Source organism: Erithacus rubecula (assembly GCF_903797595.1).
Source record: "Erithacus rubecula genome assembly, chromosome: 1".
Classification (NCBI taxonomy): domain Eukaryota; kingdom Metazoa; phylum Chordata; class Aves; order Passeriformes; family Muscicapidae; genus Erithacus; species Erithacus rubecula.
Genome location: NC_136658.1, coordinates 97,484,032 through 97,504,512, shown reverse-complemented (window position 1 = coordinate 97,504,512; position 20,481 = coordinate 97,484,032). Strand labels below are relative to the sequence as shown.

At 37.4% G+C, this 20,481-nt stretch overlaps 1 protein-coding gene across 2 annotated transcripts in view; it reads left to right on the top strand.

Annotated features, from left to right (window-relative positions):
- The window catches only part of MAP3K15 (mitogen-activated protein kinase kinase kinase 15), an 83,451-nt gene that overhangs the window by 7,449 nt on the left and 55,521 nt on the right, over nucleotides 1-20,481 (top strand). For both annotated transcript variants that reach the window (XM_079316941.1, XM_079316940.1), the window contains exon 2: nucleotides 20,156-20,295. In XM_079316941.1, coding sequence (XP_079173067.1) covers nucleotides 20,156-20,295 — 140 coding nt within the window. The remainder of the gene's footprint in view (nucleotides 1-20,155; nucleotides 20,296-20,481) is intronic.

The following is a 20,481-nucleotide window of genomic DNA, read 5'->3' as shown; positions in this document are numbered from 1 at the left end:
AATTTCTGGAATTGTTCATATCAGTGAATGTTGTGATACACTTCTTTTTTTCTCTGATAGGAGGAAAGAGCTGCACTGGCTATGCATACCAGTCTGCAAATTCTATAGGTCACTTTTTCTTTAGTTTTTGGGTTTTTTTGGTTTTTTTTTTTGTTTGTTTGTTTTTTTAAGAATTATATGCAAACATATTTTTCATACAATTCCTAAGTTTCTCTGAAGGAATTTACTGTGTTGTTTGACTGTGAGATGTTGACAAGCAGACCTCCAGTTCTACCTTTTTTGCATTTCAAGTTGACTTTCAGTGAGTCCCAACCACTCATCTTCTTTGCAGTGATTGCATGCTGGCTCAGTCTTGCTGTTCTGTATGTAGCATATTCTTCATAGATTTAAAAATTATTTCTCTTAGACCTGAAGTCACAAAATTAGGTCAAAGAAAAGTAAAGGAAGTGTTTGCTTATGTGGGTTAATTACATTACTTTAATTTCCATCCTCCCATAAAATAGACAAATTATGGTAGATATGTGGTAGTTTCTATTATGTTCTGCAGTCATGCTCCTCTTTTATCAGTGTAATCATACATTACCTTTTTAATTGTTAAATTACACTTGCACATGCTAGTTAAAAAGTAACTAATGTTCCTGGTTTACCTTGAGGTAAAGCTCTTCTGACTTGTAAGGACTTGTGCAAAACCTAGTCAAGAACTCAACATATTCTGATTTCCTTAGGATGGGTCGGAGTAGTCAACAGAAGGCTCTTAGCAATAAATAAAATAATAGTCACGCACATAATCATTGTATCCTATTTCTTGTTCCTGCTAATTCAATGTCTAAATACTGCTGTATTTCAGTATGTAAATAACTCTATCATCTATTCAAACAAATAATAGTGCAATAGGGTCATGGTCTCTCCAGTTATGAGCTTCAGTGAGACCCCCTTGCTTTCTAAACTCAGAGAAGTTTAGGTGTGGCTAGGTCCACTTAGTCTCATATTTGGTCAACTGTTTATGTCTAATGGCTTATAATATAAACAGGTTTGGCTAGAAAAGTACAAGTTAACAGTCTAACCTCAGAGAGTTCACCATTCCAAAGCAGCAAAGCATGTATCAGGTTGCTTTTAGATTTTATCTCCATGTGTGACCAGATCTTAGTGGTTTTTACTGTCCAAAAGTCAATGTTTCCCACATTTAAGCTGCAAGCTTCCATCCTGGGAGGGGGCTCCATCTGGAAGCTGCTTGCAGTACAGGGAGACCAGCTGGCCCAGTCTCTGCCAGCATTTTATACCCTTATGCAGGCCAACATGCACCAAAATCAATCTTGAGCATCTTGGCTCCCCATCCCTGGAGTGTATTAATTATGCATTCAGACAGCTCCTCCTGCAATACTCACATAGTTCCAATCCTAGGGACAAGCCTCACTGCCATCAGGGACTGCAAAAAGGGGGAGGGTGTGGGGCTGTGTGTGGAGGTCACATGCAGTGACACAACTATCTTTTGTCAGCATCACAAGCCTCAAATTCAAACTCTGACTGCAAACCTGTGTTCTGGTGATATGCTGCTGATTCCATGCATGTGGAGGAACAGCTGCAAAGGTGTTATGTAGCTAAAATTTGGCAGTTGAGATGGATGTAGGGTCTTTCTTAGGAGTGCCTCAATGTGGCTTGCCACTTGCAGATGAAATCTATGAGCGGTAAGGTTCGGGTTGCCATGCACTTCAGGAGGGCTGTGAATTGCTTTAGCCTCAGGCTACCTTTGAACAGCAACATGGGTGCCTGAGGCTGAGCCAAGAGAGGGCTTGCAGCTGTTGCTTTATCCTGAGCCCTGGCACAGGCTGGATATAAACAGAGTAGCTCCTGTCTCGCTGAGGTCAGGGGGATTCAATGGGCAGCCAATGGGTCAAACGTGTCTCACTGAATAATTTCACCCCACCTGTCTTCTTTCAGAAGTGCTGCAAATACCTTCACTTTTTCCTGGGAGGTTGGGCTGATTATAGAAACATGCCAGGAGCAAAAATTGCATCACTGTAGTCTGCAAGGAGGAGACATAAATTCTGACACAAGTACTGGATTGCCATGTCATGGGAAACCACTCAGGCTTTTTTTATCCTTCGTAGTACTCAGCCTGTTGAGGTCAATGATTCTGCTGTGGTGTTCAAGGTGATAGCATTGAAACTTCAGATACTCTTTGTGTTGGAGCCAGTGAATTAGGAGTCTCTGAATTTTTCAGAGAGAAATCAGAGTGTAAGGATTGAATTAAAACTTTTGAATGGATTGAAGTATGTCAAGTTACACGTGAAGCAGAGGTGTAAGTTTAAGTTTTAGAATAAGAAAGCAAGTAAGTAAGTTTTAAAATAAGCTTTAAGTGCTTTTAGTGAGTAAAAGATTTTAGATGTCAGAGTAGAAGTGTGAGTTTTAGTGAAGGTTAAAAAACATAGTTTTAGATACTAGTGGTTCCATGGATGCTATAGAATTCAGTTTTAGACATAATAAAATTATAGTAAGAATATTGCTTATATTTTGTAGATAGAACAAGATAAACCATATGTGTAAGAAACTAGATTTCTAATAGGTTAAGAAGTAGTGGGTCAAGTTTGTGGCTTAGTTTGTTAAGAAGTTTCTGTATAAGAACATGTTTTGGGGAGAGCTGGTGCTGTTTGTTTTGCTTTTGTTCCTGCTCTCTCACCAGTGTCATCAACACCCAAGAGGAAGACAGGAGCTGCCCAGTGACATCAGCCCTGCTGGGATCTCCAGGAGCAGCTTCTGCTTCTGTTTGGGACTTTACACCAAAACTTAGCATGGACTTAGTGCCTGTGACTCTTCTGCCTTTTGAGACTGATGTGCTTCTGCAATAAACAACTTTATAGCAACTATTAACTGCTTTGCTCATTAAAAAAAGACAACCTGACAAAAGGTGCCCAGAGCACCAGAAATTAAACCTCACACTTTGGTAATGCTTCAAAGCATTTAAAATTTTTGTCTAAGTCAGTAGTCCTACAGCTGTTATGTTTTGGAACACAAAGCCCAATGGGATTCGCAACCTTAAAACGTGGACCCCAGCTTTTATTACATTGAAGGTATATGATCCCAGCCTTGGTTGGCATAATCTTTCTCTAACTGCAGTGGGTCCTGATGACAGGCAGAAATCTGAAATATAATAATACAGGAATGACACAGTTAGGATTACATCCCTAGCCTTCTGCTGATGTGGGGTAGTATTTATCACAGCAGAACTTGGGCACATATACCTGTGTCTGTTCTACTATATACTGTTTTTATGCTTAAATTATGTTTTAAAAGTCTTCAATATCTTTTTAAAGCAAAATACAAGGAGAATAATCTTGAAATGCTTTTTAAATCCTGTTTCAGTATAATATTTTTTTCATTTTGTGTCATGTTATGGAGGGAAATGTGTCTCGTTCTTTGCATTTTGTGGGCTTTTTTCTGTTCAGGAAAACAAGCCTGAGCACAGAACTGTAGCTCAACCATGGGTCAAGGGCCTCTCAACAATTTGAAAAGTGTTTATCACATGATAAGTATTTATTGCAAGCTTTCTAAAGCTTTTAAAGTGTATGCCAAAAATAAGTTAGTTCTAGAAAACAAACAAACTTCCACGTAAATCAGCATGATAATGAGCTTCTTTAAAATTCTTCAGTTTCCTACTGGTGCTGGCAGTGCTTTCCATGAATAGTGGTACTTTGATGCCTCCAGGCAAGTGAAAACCAGTGGTAGATTCTATGAAACTGATTGCTGGGGAAATAACAGGAAAGTTACTTTTTAAAACTTGGAGTAGTGAATTATTTGCCACTTGATTGCTGTCCTTTCTCCCTCCTCCCCTTTAGATTTGTTACAACTATTTAGCAGCTAGATCAGCCACAAGAAACTGTGCTGAATCAAGTGTGTTTGCCTTAGGCACAGAAGCTGCAGGTTTTTTCTAATGCAGAAAAATATCTGCCCATAATTTCACTCAGCTGAAGACTAGCTGTATTAACTCTACTGTTGCCTTTCACTCCCAGAAGCTGAAGAAAGAAATTTCTTTTTGCTAATTTGTGTGCTGAGGGAGACATTTTTGGTAGTTTTGCCTTTGCTTGGAGAGTGACAAGGTGAAACTGGGATTTGGAAGTGGCAAATAAAAACAGTGCAAGGCTGTGTTCTGTCTCTGTGGTGCTTTCTAACAGGGCTAGACCAGTCATCTCTGCTGTGCAAATCTTAGGAGATAATAAAAATTTGTAGGAGAAAAGCTCATGTTTACAATGGTGTTGCTCTTTGGTACTGGGCTGCCTTACTTAGCAGAGTTTCTGTGTGCACAATCCTGTTTCTCACGGTAACTGTCAGCTTTTATCAGCATCAGCTCTGCCCTCTGTGGAAGTCAGACACTTTCAGATATAATCTTTGCCAAGGGATGTTTGGTGTGGTTCAGTCTTTTTAAACCCAGTTTGAAAAGAGGACATGATTACCAAGCTCAAAGCCAGGCACTGGTTTTGCTACTGTTGTTTATGGGGCTTAAGATAGTTCACAAGATGTTGTCAGTTGGAGAAAGTATTCAAATCAGAATGAAGTCTGAAAATGGTTGAGATGGATTTCTTGTTTTCATGATCATTAAATTCTGGAACTGATAAACTTAGATTTTTGCTTATTAGAATAACAAAACTAGGTAAATCTTAATATTGTTTTGGGAAAACTAGAAACTGCCTTGACTTTCTGGCTTGTGATCAAATAAAAAAAAAAAAAAAAAAAAAAAAGCTTGAGGTTTTTTATGGGTTTTTTTTACCCTTTAATGCTTCTTTGGATTCCTCATTTTGCAGTAGTGCCTCTGTGAAGGGATAATAGAAATTCTGAGAAGAATAATAAGTTAATTTCCCTAAGTTTGGTTATTTCAGACAACGTTAAAGATGAATATTCAGAATTTGGCATCTTAAATCTAAACTTTCTTGCATATTCTTACCGTAAAAAGGTACAGATTAGCCTGGGGATGTTGGATGAGAAACTTGACATGGCCCAGCACTCCAGAGAGCCCAGGGATGCACCCTGGGCTGCATCCAATGCAGTGTGGCCAGCAGGGACAGGGAGGGGATTCTCTGCCTCTGCTGTGATGAGACCCCACCTGCAGCTCTGGGGGCCCCAACATGGGAGGGATGTGGACATGTTGAAGCCAGCCCAGAGGAGGCTGTGAAGGTGATCAGAGGGCTGGAGCACCTCTCCATGAAGACAGACAGAGCTGGGGCTGTTTGGCCTGGAGAAGAAAAGGCTCTGAGGAAACCATATAGCACCTTGCAGTACCTAAAGGGGGCTACAAGAGACTGGAGAGGGACCTTTTACAAAGGCATGTAGTGATAGGGCAAGGGGGAATGGCTTTAGGATGAAAGAGGGCTGGTTTAGATTACTGAAACAGGTTCTGCAGAGAGGTTGTGGCTACCCCATCCCTGGAAGTGTTCAAAGCCAGTGTGGACAGGGCTTTGAGCAACCTGGTTTAGTGGAAGGTGTCTCTGCCCATGTCATAGGGGTTGAAACTGGATGATCTTTAAGGTTCCTTCCAACCTAAATCATTCCATGTTTTTGAGGCGACACATCCTGCTAAATGCTGGAGACCATGTTTAGTGATTTGTTGTAAAATCATGATTCTTGTGATTTCATTTTGTCTGAATCACCATTTGGGAGTACTGATATTCCTCTGACTCTATAGAGATCTTAGGGAATAGGTACCCCTGTGGTAACAGCCTGTGTTCGTGCTTAATATTCTTTGTCTGCATGCTGGAAGTGTGCTGTATTTATAGGATAAAGACTAAGTAGATTATGGCTATGACTCCAGAAAGACCAGCTTCTACTAAAATTCTAGATTTTATTGATCTCTGCATTGTGTCTTGTAATAGATTTCTCTCACTCTTAATGGATGCTGCCCATTTTTAAAATTACAGTATTGAGTGGTACATAAGGATTTTTTCAGCAGTGCATGCAATCTTTTAGACTGGCACATAAAGCTTGTGCTGTTTACAGGAAAAATAAGAATAGCAGAGTGAACCTACATCTGCCCAGCATCCAGAATATTGTATCAAGAACTCTGTGTATGTGAGTGCAAGTCTCTTGGCTCACAGATGATGCCCTGGCTTTATGAAAACTTTATCTGCATTTGCACATTAACATTTTTCTGTGCATGACTTACTGTGCTTTATGTGGGTCCTAAAGGAAAGTATGGGAGTCCATCCACATAAAGAGAAAATCTGTAATATAGTTATGAAGTGGGATACCTCATTTTGGTACATAAAACTTCCCAGTGCTAATGATGGAGATGACTCTTGATATTTCAAGAAACGTATTTGGGAAAAAATGAGAGATTCAGACTAAGAAAGTCTCACCTTTTTTTAATGTGCTATATTTTCAAATAAAGAAAGGAATAAAGGTCTTAGTTTAACCCAGACTTAGGAATGTACTGAAATATTTTTTCTATTTTAGTTCAATATATTTTGATTACTTTTCTTATTATTATATTTCTTTGATAAGAAGATAAAGATCAGCATAATTTTACTTTTCTAATTTTTTTACATATGTTTTTGGCTGATGTGTGGCTGTGGGAGATGTTCAGATGTAGCAGATTTTTTATGTTCCCCAGCCAAGGTATTCAACATTAAATGATGGGTGACTCTCAAATGGTTTAGTTTGGATAAATGTCTAAAAGGCTGAAGCTTATCTAACCTCCTTGGCCTAAAAATTGATTTGATTGCAGCTGGGGAGAAAGGGACGTTCCTTGTTGAATTTCATACTCTCTTTAATTTCATTGAGGCCAGGTTATCCAGTTATATAACCTTATTTTTTCCCTGTACTTTATTCCCTTTGAAAACCCAGTGTAGGAAGTGCAGAGGTGCATGAAAAGTTAAATAAATTCACCTTTTTCATTCCACATAGCCACCCCCCTCCAATTACAGGCAAGGTTCAAATTAGGTTCAGGATTGGGGTGTTTTTTCTGAATGCTCTCAGCTGGTTTGCTCCACTCTAGAGCACTGCAGTGGAAATGATCTTGTGTGAGCCTTGGCACACTGCTAGTGCAACAGACAAGTGTGAACCACCTGCTTTTAATTTACTCTGCTGTTTCTTTTCTTCTCTGATACTAAAGAGGGCAGAAAAATGTCCTGTAGAATTAGTAGGTTCTTTGGCTCACAGAAAAAAATTAGGAAATTGTGTTATTCCTAATGACTTGGTGTAGTGAAAAGTATGTATGATGTGAAACAGTCACTCATTATGTCTGTCTAGTATCTGTATCAAAATTTCTAATATATTGAGAGAATATAAACAGGGAAAATTGTTGAAAAGGTGTCTTCAGTTCATCTGTGACAGATAAGTGGTTTTTTAAGTGTTTTGAATACACAGATTTAAAGCAAGAAATGAGCAACTTCTGGAATCTTCATTTGTCTAACATCTGTGGACAAAAAAACCAAGGAGAAAAATGTGGATTATTTAAATACTCTTTGAGAAGTTTAAAATGCTGCTTCTTTGCTATTCATTTGTGTGTAAAGGTTAAATAAAAAATAGAAATACCTGCCATTTTTGAGATAGGAATGAGGCATAGTGCTTGTTCTGTAGATGCTTAGCTGTTTTGCAGGTGGAAGACTGCAGATACTCAATCAGAGACTATTCAAGTTCTAACTCATACTAAGGTACATGATAGAAATGAATTACTTAGGTGAAATATTAGGAATTTTCTTCTCTCTGAAGGCATTTGGTTGGTACCCTTAAAATGAGGGCCCTGTTTCTGTTTCAGTGGGGTATTTTTTTTCCTTCTGAAACTCAGAATCTTAATAACTGCATGGTCAACAAGTCTATCTGTGAGATCCCAGTTTTGTGACTAGTCTAGCATCACACAGCAGCTGTGGGGTAGGAAGAAGCAGGTATGGTATTCCCTTTCACAGGCAAACATTCAGCTACTTAAGCCATGATAATGCCCTTTTTATTCCTGCAATGTTGTTAGCCTCTGTCATGGTGTCACTGGGAACTGCTCTGTTCCCCACGTACCCCAGTCACTGCTCTGCTCTGAGCTGTTCTCATGGGGTAATCCCAGCAGACAGCTCAACACCACACACTCACCTCCTCTCTCACCAGCAGGGCTGGGGAGAGAACTGAGAACTGGAGAGTAGAAGTGAAACAATCCGTGGGTTGAGAAAAGAACAGTTTAATATAAGGCAAAAGCTGTATTGTGTTATTTGGCACCAAGGTCAGCTCAGGATGGGTCACTGCTGCACTTGTGCTGCTTCTTGAAAGGCTTCTCCTCCAGTGGTTCCTGCTGTAAGCAGTTTTTATGACATGCAACTCAAATTGTGGTTGTAAGCATGTAAAGGTGTATCTACTAAAATCTGCACACCTGCTCCCTTAGGATAAGACCATGGGGTTTAAAATGGCTATTAAAAAAATAAAATAAAATAAAAATTTACTCTATCTCGGCCAAATCTGGCACAATTCTGTTTAAAAAAGTTTATTAGAATATTAAGATTCTTCAGTGTATTTTAACAATAGTTAGGTAGTAGTATCACTACCTAACACTATGTGACAGAGTATTTCACAGGATATATAAAGGAAGGATTGTTTATCCTTGTAGTGGTTAATAGTTGAAACTTGTAGTGATTAATAGTTTTTGTATTTTACACATGGTCAAGTGATAGATGTCAATCTGAAATAGCAAATTGCTTTGTCTTTTTCCCATTTTACTTCTGATGCATGCATGTTTACAAGGTTTAAATAGCAGTAATTTTAAGTGTAAGTACTTTGTTTTGGAACTCATGAAATATGATTCTAATTCAGTGTGGATGATTATAAGAGGTGTGTACCATCACAGCCTAGAGTCTTTTTTACTACTTACAGAATTGGGCTTTTTAGTTACAGATGCAAATGTCTTTTGTTATACAATATGTAAAAGGTGATTTTTCCTGAAATTAAGTTTTTAACCTTTATTTCTTTGAACTGTTGTTGAGTTTAACAGTTTCTTAAAGTACTTTTACAGGACAACAGTGTGAAGCTGGTAGCTGATACCACTTGCAAGACTGATTAGCTACAGTGACAGAGCTTCTGTCTGCTACTGAGTTAGCCAGAAACTGCCAAGTTAAATATAGGTTGATGGATAAGGGGAGAACAGGACAATGACAGAGCCTGAGACCCTGGGTCATGTGAAAGAGGTAGGAGTTGCAGGCAGCCACAAAAACATTGAAAAGGCTAAGATGAAAGCAATGGAATCTCTCTCAGTTCCTAACCTGGGATCTTAAACAGTGTAATTTTGCAAAGAAATGGTATAAATATTGATCTCTTGTGCATGTCACAACTTTTATAATTATTTTATTACCAGTATTTAGATCTTGGCAGGATCCATCTGATGCTGTTGTAGTTGGTAGCTAAAGATCTGTGACTGTAGTCCAATACAATCCTTCCTCAAGGAAGGAAGGCTGTGTAAAGGGGCCTGTGCTGTGGGAGTTTCCAGAGACTGTGTGTGGACATTATCTTTCTGACTTTGACCTCTCACACTGTGAGTTAACTCCCTCAGGGGGCGTGTTGTTCCTGGGACCTCACAAGCTAGGGTATGAAAAGAAAAAAGATTAAATAAAATAGAAGGTAAAGTCTATTACTAACTTTTATTTGAATGACTTTGTCTTGCTGGGAAATGTAATGCTTATATTTGGCTCGCAGGTATTTTTGCTGAAAATTTAGCATATATATATAAACTTCATCCATAGGCTGAGAAGTTACAGTCAATGCTTCAATGTAATTAAACAGGTTATATGACTGAGAGAAAGGACCCTGGGCTGAGATAGTACATGCAAAAACACCTCTTAAATAACAGTCATCCCCACAGTTGTATAGTAATGAGTGCCAAAACAAACAACATTGCAAATGAACTCACAAATGAACTCCCAATTTATGGAAAACTCAAGCAAGAGTTAGGTGTTTGAGAGATCCCTGGAAATCCCAGCTGAGGGTTTGAATTGTGACAGTCCTTCTCTCACAGGTGGAGAGAGGTGAGTAAAATACTGATGAGAGACATCTATGGACCTTCTCCATTGGCCATTTTGTTGGTTGACTGCTGGAAACATGTCCAGCATGTATAATATATAATCATATATACATAAATAATCTTCTGAGATTATATAATTCTTGACTGAAATGCCTTAGTGGTTAATGAAATTCTTCAAGGCAGAGCTGTGAGGCTGTTGGAAGGGGCATTGTGGCACTGAACACCTTCAGTGTGGGTGGCTGCAGTTGCTTGGACTCCTCTCCATAGGCAGTGGAGAGAAACAGGCACCTCTGGGCTGCAGTTCATCTCCTGGAGGAGGCTTCTAACAGCTCAGAGACATGGGGCTCTGAAAGTGCTTTTCCATGATAATTATGATGATAATTAATATATATATATATACACATTTATTTTTAAAAGTGTTTTTTTAAATAATGGTATGAGATTAACTAGATAGATTATTTAACTGTGGGTTTTTTTTTTATTTTGAGTTTGGTAATATTTTATTTGTAATTGTTGTATGCGTGCAAGCACTTTATTGTGATTTTGGTTTTTTGGTGTTTTTTTTTATTTCTGCCAGAATCGGGATTAAAAAGTAGAGAGACAGTATTTTGTGTTCAGACACAATGTTTATTAATTTTTATTTATGCTACAGTGAGTGCTACAGCACTTCTAGCTAACAAGCTAAAAATGGTGATGCTTTTTTTTTTTTGTTACAACGTTTTTTAAGTTTAAACTGTCTAATTAAGAATGGACACTTAAATTATTTTTACATTTCACCTGATAACTAAATGCCTGTGACTTGCAATGCAAAATTTTCTATCTAATTAGAAAATACGACTTAGATTCATGAAGAAGAAGGTGAAGAAGAAAGGAGCTTTTGCCCTAAAAACCCAGTCTTGCTTTTTAAACATTGCTACATTTTAAAACCTCAAATTCTATTTTTTTTCACCATTTGATATTACACACTTCTATTCAAACTAGACACCCATGATTTTAGTTCTATTATTCATTTTGGAATCTTTTTCTAAAGCTTCAGGTCAAAAGCAGTATTTTCTTGAGGGTCAGTGCCTGTCAGCAGAGAAAATCTAAAATCCTCAGTGTCCAGGGTTCCAACACTTTTCCTCTTGTGTGTTGACAATGAAGGCAGTGATGACAAGCTCATCTCCCTTGTGACTCTGCCCAGCTCACTGCTGGTAACTTCCCTTTGGAAGGAGCAGCACTTCATGAGGCTAAGAGGAGTTACTTCCAGACAACCTCACCCACCTGACAAATTTCTGCTTTGGTGCTTGATAGCAGTAAGTCTTCTTAATTTGGCATGAGAGGATGTTTAACAGTGGCCAGAAAAAGAAGTTCTCTAATACAGATTCAAAATGACTTGAGTTGGTTTTAATTAAATCTCTTAAAAAGATAAAAGAAACAAACAAAACCCAACAAACTGAAGCAACAACTGGCAAAGTTAAAATGGACTGAAAGCAAAGCTTTGTCATGGAAAATATTAAGTAATTTCTAAGTCTAGGCATGCACTGTTTACAGTGAATTATATATTTCCTAACTTCTGCAATTCAATATTTCAGGAAGAGTTCTCTGAGGATTAGTTCTTTATTTCCTTCTTTCCCTAAACTGCCAACTTTGAAAAAAAAAAAAAAATCACAAATTATGCTGTCCTCTGAGAGAGGTTGTTTTCAGGTGTTTCAAATCATATAATATTTTTCTTCTTCATACTTGTGCAAAAGCATTAAAAACACATTCTGTGCTTGGATGCCCTCTGTATTACATTAATTGCATTACTTTTTTCTCATGCCAGTTTTGTGGGTACTGATTGTATTCTGGCTTGGCAGAGTCTGAAAGACTACCTGAAGATCAGTTAAAAAAATAATAAGCATAGGCATGCTCTTGGCACACTTTTTGCTTTTCTAGATCAGAAGAATTGCCCTGTTATTTTAATACACTGTCATGCTCTGTTAGAAACTGTTTTGCTGTGAATTTAATTGTATTTAAGAAGTATCTAAAATGTTTCTTAAAGCCTTCTCTGTAAAAGGATTTTGGAAGAGTTCTTGCTTCCATTTAACAAAATAGTTCCTAATATGCAATTTCAGGGCCAAGGATTGAAAAGCTTCAGATGACATATCTAATGAATAAGAAAAGCTCGAAACATAAAAATAAATGAGAACTCAGGTTACAGATCAAGTCCTAGTTGCTCATGTACTGTAATTTGTTCTGTTCTTTTCAACTAAAGTGCAGTTTCTTGGGTGATGTCATTTTTGGAACAGACATTTAGATATTAAGGAATATGTATTAATTATAAATATGGCACAAATACTTTGTCATGGTTTAGAAAAATGAGTTGTTGTAGATACTAATTTCTCCTGAGTTGCAATAAATGCTACTGAAGCATGAAAAATATGTTCTAATTCTATTTTTAGTGTGTGTTCCATGTAGCAGAGGACAGATGAAAGAGGCAGTATCTGTAAAGTAACACCACAGCACTAACATGATTACTAGCTGTGATGTTCAGGCCTGAATGTAACCTTATTGTGGAGTTGTTTGTGTGAAAGGGGGATTTTGTACAGAATTACAAAAGCCAGAGATGAGCATTGGCCCCTCAGTCTTGTCTGTTCTATTATTTTGGATTGTTGTCTGATATTCACAGTATTCTCTGAGAGCTGATTTTCCTGGATGGGAATTGCCAGTGAATGTTATAATGTCATACGTGGCTAAGATAGCCTAAGACTAAAATTTCCAAATGCTGCCATAGCACTTGAAGTACTTGAAAGTATTTGAAATCAAAAGGACAAAAGATTACAGGTGATAACTGATCTCAAGAACAAGAAGTTTCTCTCCAGCTACGACTCAACTAAATATTTAAAATAAATATGGGTTTTGTATTCTTTGCCTACTTTAAAAGGCTGTCAGGCTCTGTGTGCTGTGCTGTGCTGATTGCATTCATCGTTAGTTTCACTCCAGCTACACGTGCCTCTGTTTTTGATACACTGGATTATTCTGTTGTCTGCTTCTTTGCATTTCACATTTCATCACTTGCACCATGGCTGTCCAAAAAGTGCTCATTCCTGTGCCATTTCAGGCAGCTGGGGGTTCTCCCAGAGCTTTCACTGGAAGCTGTATGAGGCACTTCTGTTATCTATTCTCTTATCTATTTTACTATCTATATTATGTTATCTATAAAAATAAAAATCTTACCTCCACTTTCAGGCTATAATCAGACTGTAAGCATTACAGCTTTTACTGGTAAGTTTTAACCATTCTGGTAGTTTAAAACCTGCATTATTTCATGCTGGTAGCTGAGAGGATTGAGTTTAAGTGTTCCAGACTTTTCATGTTCATAGGAAAGAGGAACTGCCTTGCTGGGTCACATGAAAGGACTTTCTAACATCACCCAAATGCTATGGTTAGAAACACATTTGGTTGTCAGCTGTTCCTCCTCTTCCTCCTCCTTTACATGTGTGTGTCTGCTGTCCACACAAAAACCAGCTGGCCCACTTTGCTTGGCACAGCTGTTCCCAGAATTGTCTCTGGGGGTGGGACATTGCCATTGTTGGTATGTTGTGTGTTAAATGGAGCAAAGCAATCCCTTGAATTGCTACAGTTAGTAATGCTTCTGGGTGGTGGAAAGGCTCATCTGAAAAATTAAAGTTTTTTTTGTTTTCTAGAGCTCAGAATTTGCCTTGTCCTTTCAGGAAAGTTAAGAGCAAACTTTCCTTAGTAAAAAATGCTTCTACTGCTCAGCTAACACATATTTCATCTTCAACACTCACTGCATTCACATTCACTGAGCAGAGTTGGTTTAACAGGGAAGGATGTGAAACTGGTTTCCAGAGCAAGATTTGACACACAGACAGGAAGAAATGCAAAAGAAAGGTCTGACTTTGTCCCCTGTGTTTGTGATTCTAAGAATGTTGGCTTTTATAATTGTTAGGCACTATGTGTTGCCTTCCATTTTGCTTGGTGGGAGGAGATGTGACACATTTTGTGGTGTGGTGGCCTTTCTCTTTGGTAATTCACTTTATAAGATAAAACCTGTGGCAGATGTAACGCCACAACTAAGTGAAAGGCAAACTGAATAAAAGGCCAAAGCTCAGTCTGAGAACAATGCTCTGTTTTTATAAAACAGCACAAGCCTGAAATTACCACTTTAGAACAGTTATTTTGTATTCCTAAGCAAAAAGACAAACCATGGAAAAGCACATTTGAGAATTTTTGCCACTTGATGCCTAGGTTTTCAGAATTCCTAAAACACTTAACAAATCTATTAGAGCTGTCAAAAGCATGCTATAACTAAGTTTATATTTTGTTTAATTTTATAGTATATGGATGATTTGCTTTATTTTATATATATTGATAATGTACTAGAATTGAAATTCTCTGTTATCTTCTCAAGATACCAATAATTTTAAAATAGTGAATTAAAAATTTTTTGGCCAGTATTAAAGTTTTCTTCTTTCTCCAATTTGTGGTTGGTGTCATTAATAAAACCTGATAATGTTGCTTTTTATTTCAGTGCTTACTTTGTGTGAACAGAAAGAAATCTATTTTCCCACACTAGTATGAGGATTCATACCTCATTTAATTCTTATTTTTCCTGTCCTTTGAATCACTTCCTTTTGCCTGTGAACTAAACACCCTTTCCAAAGGAAGTGCCCTCCATACATCAAAAAGTTTCAGACATCCAGTGGACATGCTTGTGTTTCCTTTTCTGAGGTAGGCAGTAGTCTGGATTTTGTAGTCAAGGCTTCAGCCTCTCCAGGACTCTTGCAATAGCTGATTGCAGCTTATAAAACAATCTTCTTCCTTAAAGTGCTTTGTAAGCAATTTCTGAGCTATTACAGTTAATTTTCATTTTACTATTTATACAGAAGTTCAGCATTTGGTTTTAATCTACAAGAAGAGGTCTGAAATATATTAATTTCTTTTTAAAATGCCGTTTAATGTGATTATAACATATATAAATCTTTATCACAGGACAAATCATTACTGATTCATTATTTGTTTCGTTTCTCATTAACAATTCTTGACCTATAGCAAACCAGTGATGTTAGCAAAGTACATTCTATAATATTGTAAACTTTAAAAGGTTGAATTGAAATACCAGAAATTCCTAAATTTTAAAGAAGAGCTTTATCTTCATCTCCTGGGTCTTTCAGCTTCTAAGGCAATATCTGGGTTTAATTTGATGCTTTAGATTGTAATTGGAACAATATTTTAACTGGGAAAAGTAAGCAGATTTTTACAGGATGCCATGATTATAAAGCAGATTTAAATGAAACCTGATTCATTATGAAAGCTATAATATCATCACAAATGTTGACAGTATTTTTGCACTAACATTAACTTATGCCTAGGATCTCATGGAGGGCACTGACAGTTTGCTGGTGTAACAAACTGCTGAAAAATCACCTCAGCAGTTCTGTTGGTAGCTGTTACAAATGTGCTTTAATTCCTTGAGCTTCCCAGTTTCTTTCTGGGAGTATGGAGTGTCTTAAAGTTGAGAATGATGTGCCTTTTGTTTTAACTTAAGTGAAAGCTGCAAAGGGTTCCTGTTTTTTAAATACACCACATTTTACCATAATTGTTTCCCTGTAAAAACTTTGATATTGTCTTCTTTAAAGGGCTGTGCAGAAATCAAAATTAATAGTTATCCTGAAGTTGAGAATTTTTTTATTTTTCTTTAGGAGTATTGTTTTTCTTCTGAAGAGTGTGACAGTTTTCTTCAGTGGTTTTCAAGGAATTAGTTATGTTTTTTGACTACTGATGCTAATAGCCAATGAAGTGAAGCAATACTTATGTAAAGGTTCATAATTTGTATGGTGTTAATGAATAGCAAAGGGCTGAGTTCTGCATTTTCCTCCAATAAGATTTCTATTACCATGTTAAGTTTGGGAGGGTTTTTGAAATCTGGTATGTATAGAAAGGTTCCAAATGCTGAAAAATAATTAATCCAAAATAATGGAGCTCTTATTCTGCACCTGGATAAGACTGGATGGATGTGGTCTTAGACTAGAAGTTGAAAGCAGAGCAGACTTTTTTTGATCTTTTTCTTCTATTAGGCTTCCTAGATTCTATTTAACTACCACCATATTTCAGACTATTTCTTCATTTTCATCTGTTTATTATTTTAACTTACAGATTCCAAAGCTGATGCCAGAATTGTCCTTTTGATTTTGCTAACTATGTCATAAATCATAAAAAAAGCCATGTGAAGACTTGTGATTTACTTAGATTATTAAATTATATGATGTCTTCAGGTGCATTTCAGATAGAGAAATAAATCCTCTGGTCTTTCATAGTCTCTTATTTTACTATGGTTAATGATCTCTAACCTTCATTTCAGTTGTCACAGTTATTTGTATCTTCTCTGTCTGCTCTTGTAAGATGCACTAGTGTTAAAACATGTAAACTGTAGTATAAGAAATGAATTATGTGCCATCTGCTGCAACAAGGGAGAGACCTAATCAAGGCTGTATAAGCAATAGTGCTGAATTATCTTAATGCACTACAAATATACACATACCATAATCATTTTACGGTGGAAACAAAGCCTAGACAAATGAACTGCAATCACATAATAAACTGAGATCGGTTTTTGGGTTCATGACAAAAATGAACTCTTGTCAGGATGAAAATAGTTTCATGGGCAACTGCTAGAGAACAAAAAGAGCCAAAAATATATGCTATGCTTACAAAGCAATGTGGGAGAACACAGTTTTATGGGCGTGCTCTTTTGAACACGAGTTGCTACAGCAGAAAAGCCATGAGTTTAAATGTTCTGTTCCACAGCCATTTGAAATTGGTCATATGCAACATTAAGCACATCCCCACCCCTCCACTCTATCTGGTGGATGCATTGCACAGATTTTCACTCTGAAGCCTTCTGTCTTTCCAGAGGGACTGTGCCTTCCCCTGCTCTCTTTCCTTCTGAACATAAGAAACCCTCTCCATTGGTCATTTAGACCTGTGTGAAATATTTCGTTATTACATAACATTCCGTGTGTGTAATAAGATTTGATAAAAATTGCCATTGGCTTTTGCTTCACCCCTGCCTGTAATGGAGGCTGAACCTAATTTGTCAAGGGAAGTCCAGAGGTACATTTGGCTGACCAGGCTCTTTTGTTACGGAGGATGGGAGTTGAGAATGAGCTCTGATTGACTTATATTTCTATCTATAAATCAAGATTTGCAAAGCACATACTAGTACTGAAGTTATTTCTTCTGAGGTATCTCTAGAAGTTTAAAGAAATTCTTATTTCTCTTATGAGCCGTTCTAAATGCATGGTTGAAGTGCAGTTCTTATTTTAAAGAACTATAAATGAAGAATTTTAGTGTAAATTGTGATAAAAATATAAGATAGCTGAAACAGAAGTATTTGTGGTGTCACATACTAGCTTTGTGCATTACATGACTCACAAAACTGCCTTACTCTGAGCAGAGATGTACCCCTGCAAACAGCAGTTCTGGGGGCTGTTCTTCAAGCCAGCCACGAGTGACACTGAGCTCTGCACTCAGCACCCCATGCACTGGGTGCAGCTCAGGGTTCTACTGCTTTTATAAGTGTTTACTCTTGATCATGTTTTCTCCCAAATTTGCATTAATTTCATGGGCCTTCTGTGCTCATGCTGCATTTCACTAGAAAGTTAGTAAAGTTGCTTTGTAAGTAGATCTTTTTCCTCCCTGCTCCAAGCCTGCTGCTGTTACTCCTGGAGGAGGGCTTGGAGAGCTCCAATGCAATGCAACTCCTCCTCTCTGCTCTAGCCCACAGCCAGGAGCACTTAGGATGCTCTGCCTCTGCTGCCATGTACTTCTGTGTCTTTCTTTGACTCCTGTGCTCAAACTGAATCCACTCAGATATCTTCCTGGGGCTTTTAAAGAAATTGTGTGCGTGTTTTTGTGAGACATCTTCATCTCTGCTACTCTTAATTTTGTTTTATTTTTATCTTATTCACTTGTGAGGTGTGAATAAGTAAGGAAAACCTGTTCTCATAAATCTTTTTATCATGTGTCAGTTGATATCTAAGGGATTAATAACTACCCTTTTAAATGGAGGTGCTTACTTCTGTTCTTATGTCCATTTTTGATGGCACTTATGTTACTATGGAGCAGAAATCAATAGAAGACAAATTTCAGCTGTAGACCAGATGTGGCAATGAGCTGTGTGTAGCCTTGTTTCAATGAACTCTGTTACAAATCATTGCTCCCATTGTATTGTAAAATGCAATATCTGTACATTGTAAGAATGCATTATCTGAATTCTCTTGCCAGGATGACGATTTTGATTTCATAGTACTCTGATTCCCCAAAAAACACTCTTTTGCAAGCACTAAAAACCATCCAAGCTTCTGATTTTTTTCTCTAGATGGTATTTCATTCTCAGTCTGCTTGTTAGTTTCTCTTAAATTTGTTCTATAGATAATTTATGTTTTCCAGAAGGATTTTGCAATACTGAAGTAATCTAGATTATGTTGAGTTTATGGTGCTGAGGTGTACTCTTCATCTCTCTCAGTTGACATGATACTACAGTGTACAATACACTAAGAATTTTATCCATGCTGTGGACAGGTGGCTAAACATTGGAACTGGAAAGATCATCTGAAGATGGTGCAGGATTTGAGTTTTATATGAATAAGGGGATTTTCTTATGCTGTGACTTTGTGCTGAGGTTTTGTTTCTTTGATGGGGGAGGGAGGTGCATTTGGATTTTTTTTTGTGTGTGTTCTGTTGGGGTTTGGGATATTTTGAGAGTTGGTGTTTTTTATGTTTGTTTAGTTTTCCTCCTGAACAGTGATGTTTTGGTCTTGAAGCAGGTCTTCAGAATCAAAATGTTCCTTGTGCTTTAACAGGAGTCTCATAGTAATCTGAGGGACTGGCTGACCTCCATGTGGTGTGTCAGAACAGGCTGATGGAATTGTACAGGAGCATATATTCATTGCAGGTTTTTCCAAGAAACTGCATACTAAGTGTGGAGTATTGATTCTTGTGATGTGTAACCTTGGTGCAACCAAGGTTAACTGCTGCTGTGTTTGAGTCTCAGCCATCAGACCTATTTTTAGATTTCTTGTCTACTAGTAGCTCACCCTTCTGTCTTTCCCCACATGTACCAGTCACTGTCTGTTACCCTTTCAGAGATGTAGAATTTACTGCACTGAGTCTGTGGAATCTGTTATGAACCTCAGACTCCCCTGTGGTTTCAGTGCCAAGGCTCTCTTCTTATGAATACTTTGGGTTTCAATTCATCCATCTATCCCAAAGTGTTGAAAGCAGACATATAGATACAGACCTCTAAAAGGCTTTAAAGAAAAATTTTCTTAGGGATATATAGGATATAAGGATCAAGACATAAAACTCAGCATTATGAGTTCTCCAGTTGCCCCTTCTTCCTGCCTTGCTGCTTAGGTCTATATGAGAACAAAATGGTGAACTCAGAATCTTTTGTCTGTATCTCAGCTGTTCTGCATAATATGGGATATTTCTCTTTAGCTCTCTGTATCGCTCATCTTGCACAGATTTAAATGTTTTTACTTGCATTTCTGACTTTCTTTTCTGACCAGAACACTAAACAAGAGCAGTGGAAGTCTTGCTTTGGCTACTTGTGATTGAATTCCCTCATTGCTGTGTACCCCATCTTGAACATCTTGCCTGTAGCTTTTAAGAGACAATTTTCAGAGTAATTTCTTTTTCTACTCTTTAAGAATTTTCTGTTCTTCAAACCTCAGCCTCTTAAAATAAATTTGGTCTCACAGTTTTTCCCTGTTTTTCTAATTTACATTATTTTTTTAGAGGTTCCATCCTGAATATTTGAAGCTTCTGTCCTGTGGGTATTCATGCTGTCAGACCTCAGGGAACAAATGCAAAATTGCTTTTTTACTGGAGGCATTCTTGATGCTGTGATTTCAAAACCTCAAGCAGGATTGGTAAACCTCAGCCTCCCAGTTAATAGAACGCTGAGATAATTTCATGAGTGGCTCTTGCCTTTTATATGAAGGGTAAAATTTACTTCTCTTCTGAGAAAATGATCCTTATTTGAAAATATTGACTTTGTCTGTCCAGTGTGCGTGTGTAATTTCAGGATTTGTTTTAAATTCCATGTAAGAATAAAATCGAGTCTAAGATTATTATATTTTTAGCATTCTCTCTTCATTTCAGATTTTCATTCTTCTCTCATTTCAGATGTTGCAGTTGTGGACATGAGTGATATTTCCAAGCAGCCATCACTGTTCTACCACCTTGGCGTGCGTGAAAGCTTTGACATGGCCAATAATGTTATTCTTTACCATGACACTGATGCTGACACTGCTCAGTCTCTCAAAGTAAGGTTCTCATTTCACAGTCTGGTTTATTTCAGAAATATCTTTAAATACTTGATCCTACAGATGTTTGTGTTTTTCTGAAACTTACCTTTGATGTAATTTCTTCATAGCTATGTAATTAAATCCTGCTAAGAAAAAGCAACTATTAGCAAAAACAGTAACGACAGAATAAATAAATGGGGTTTT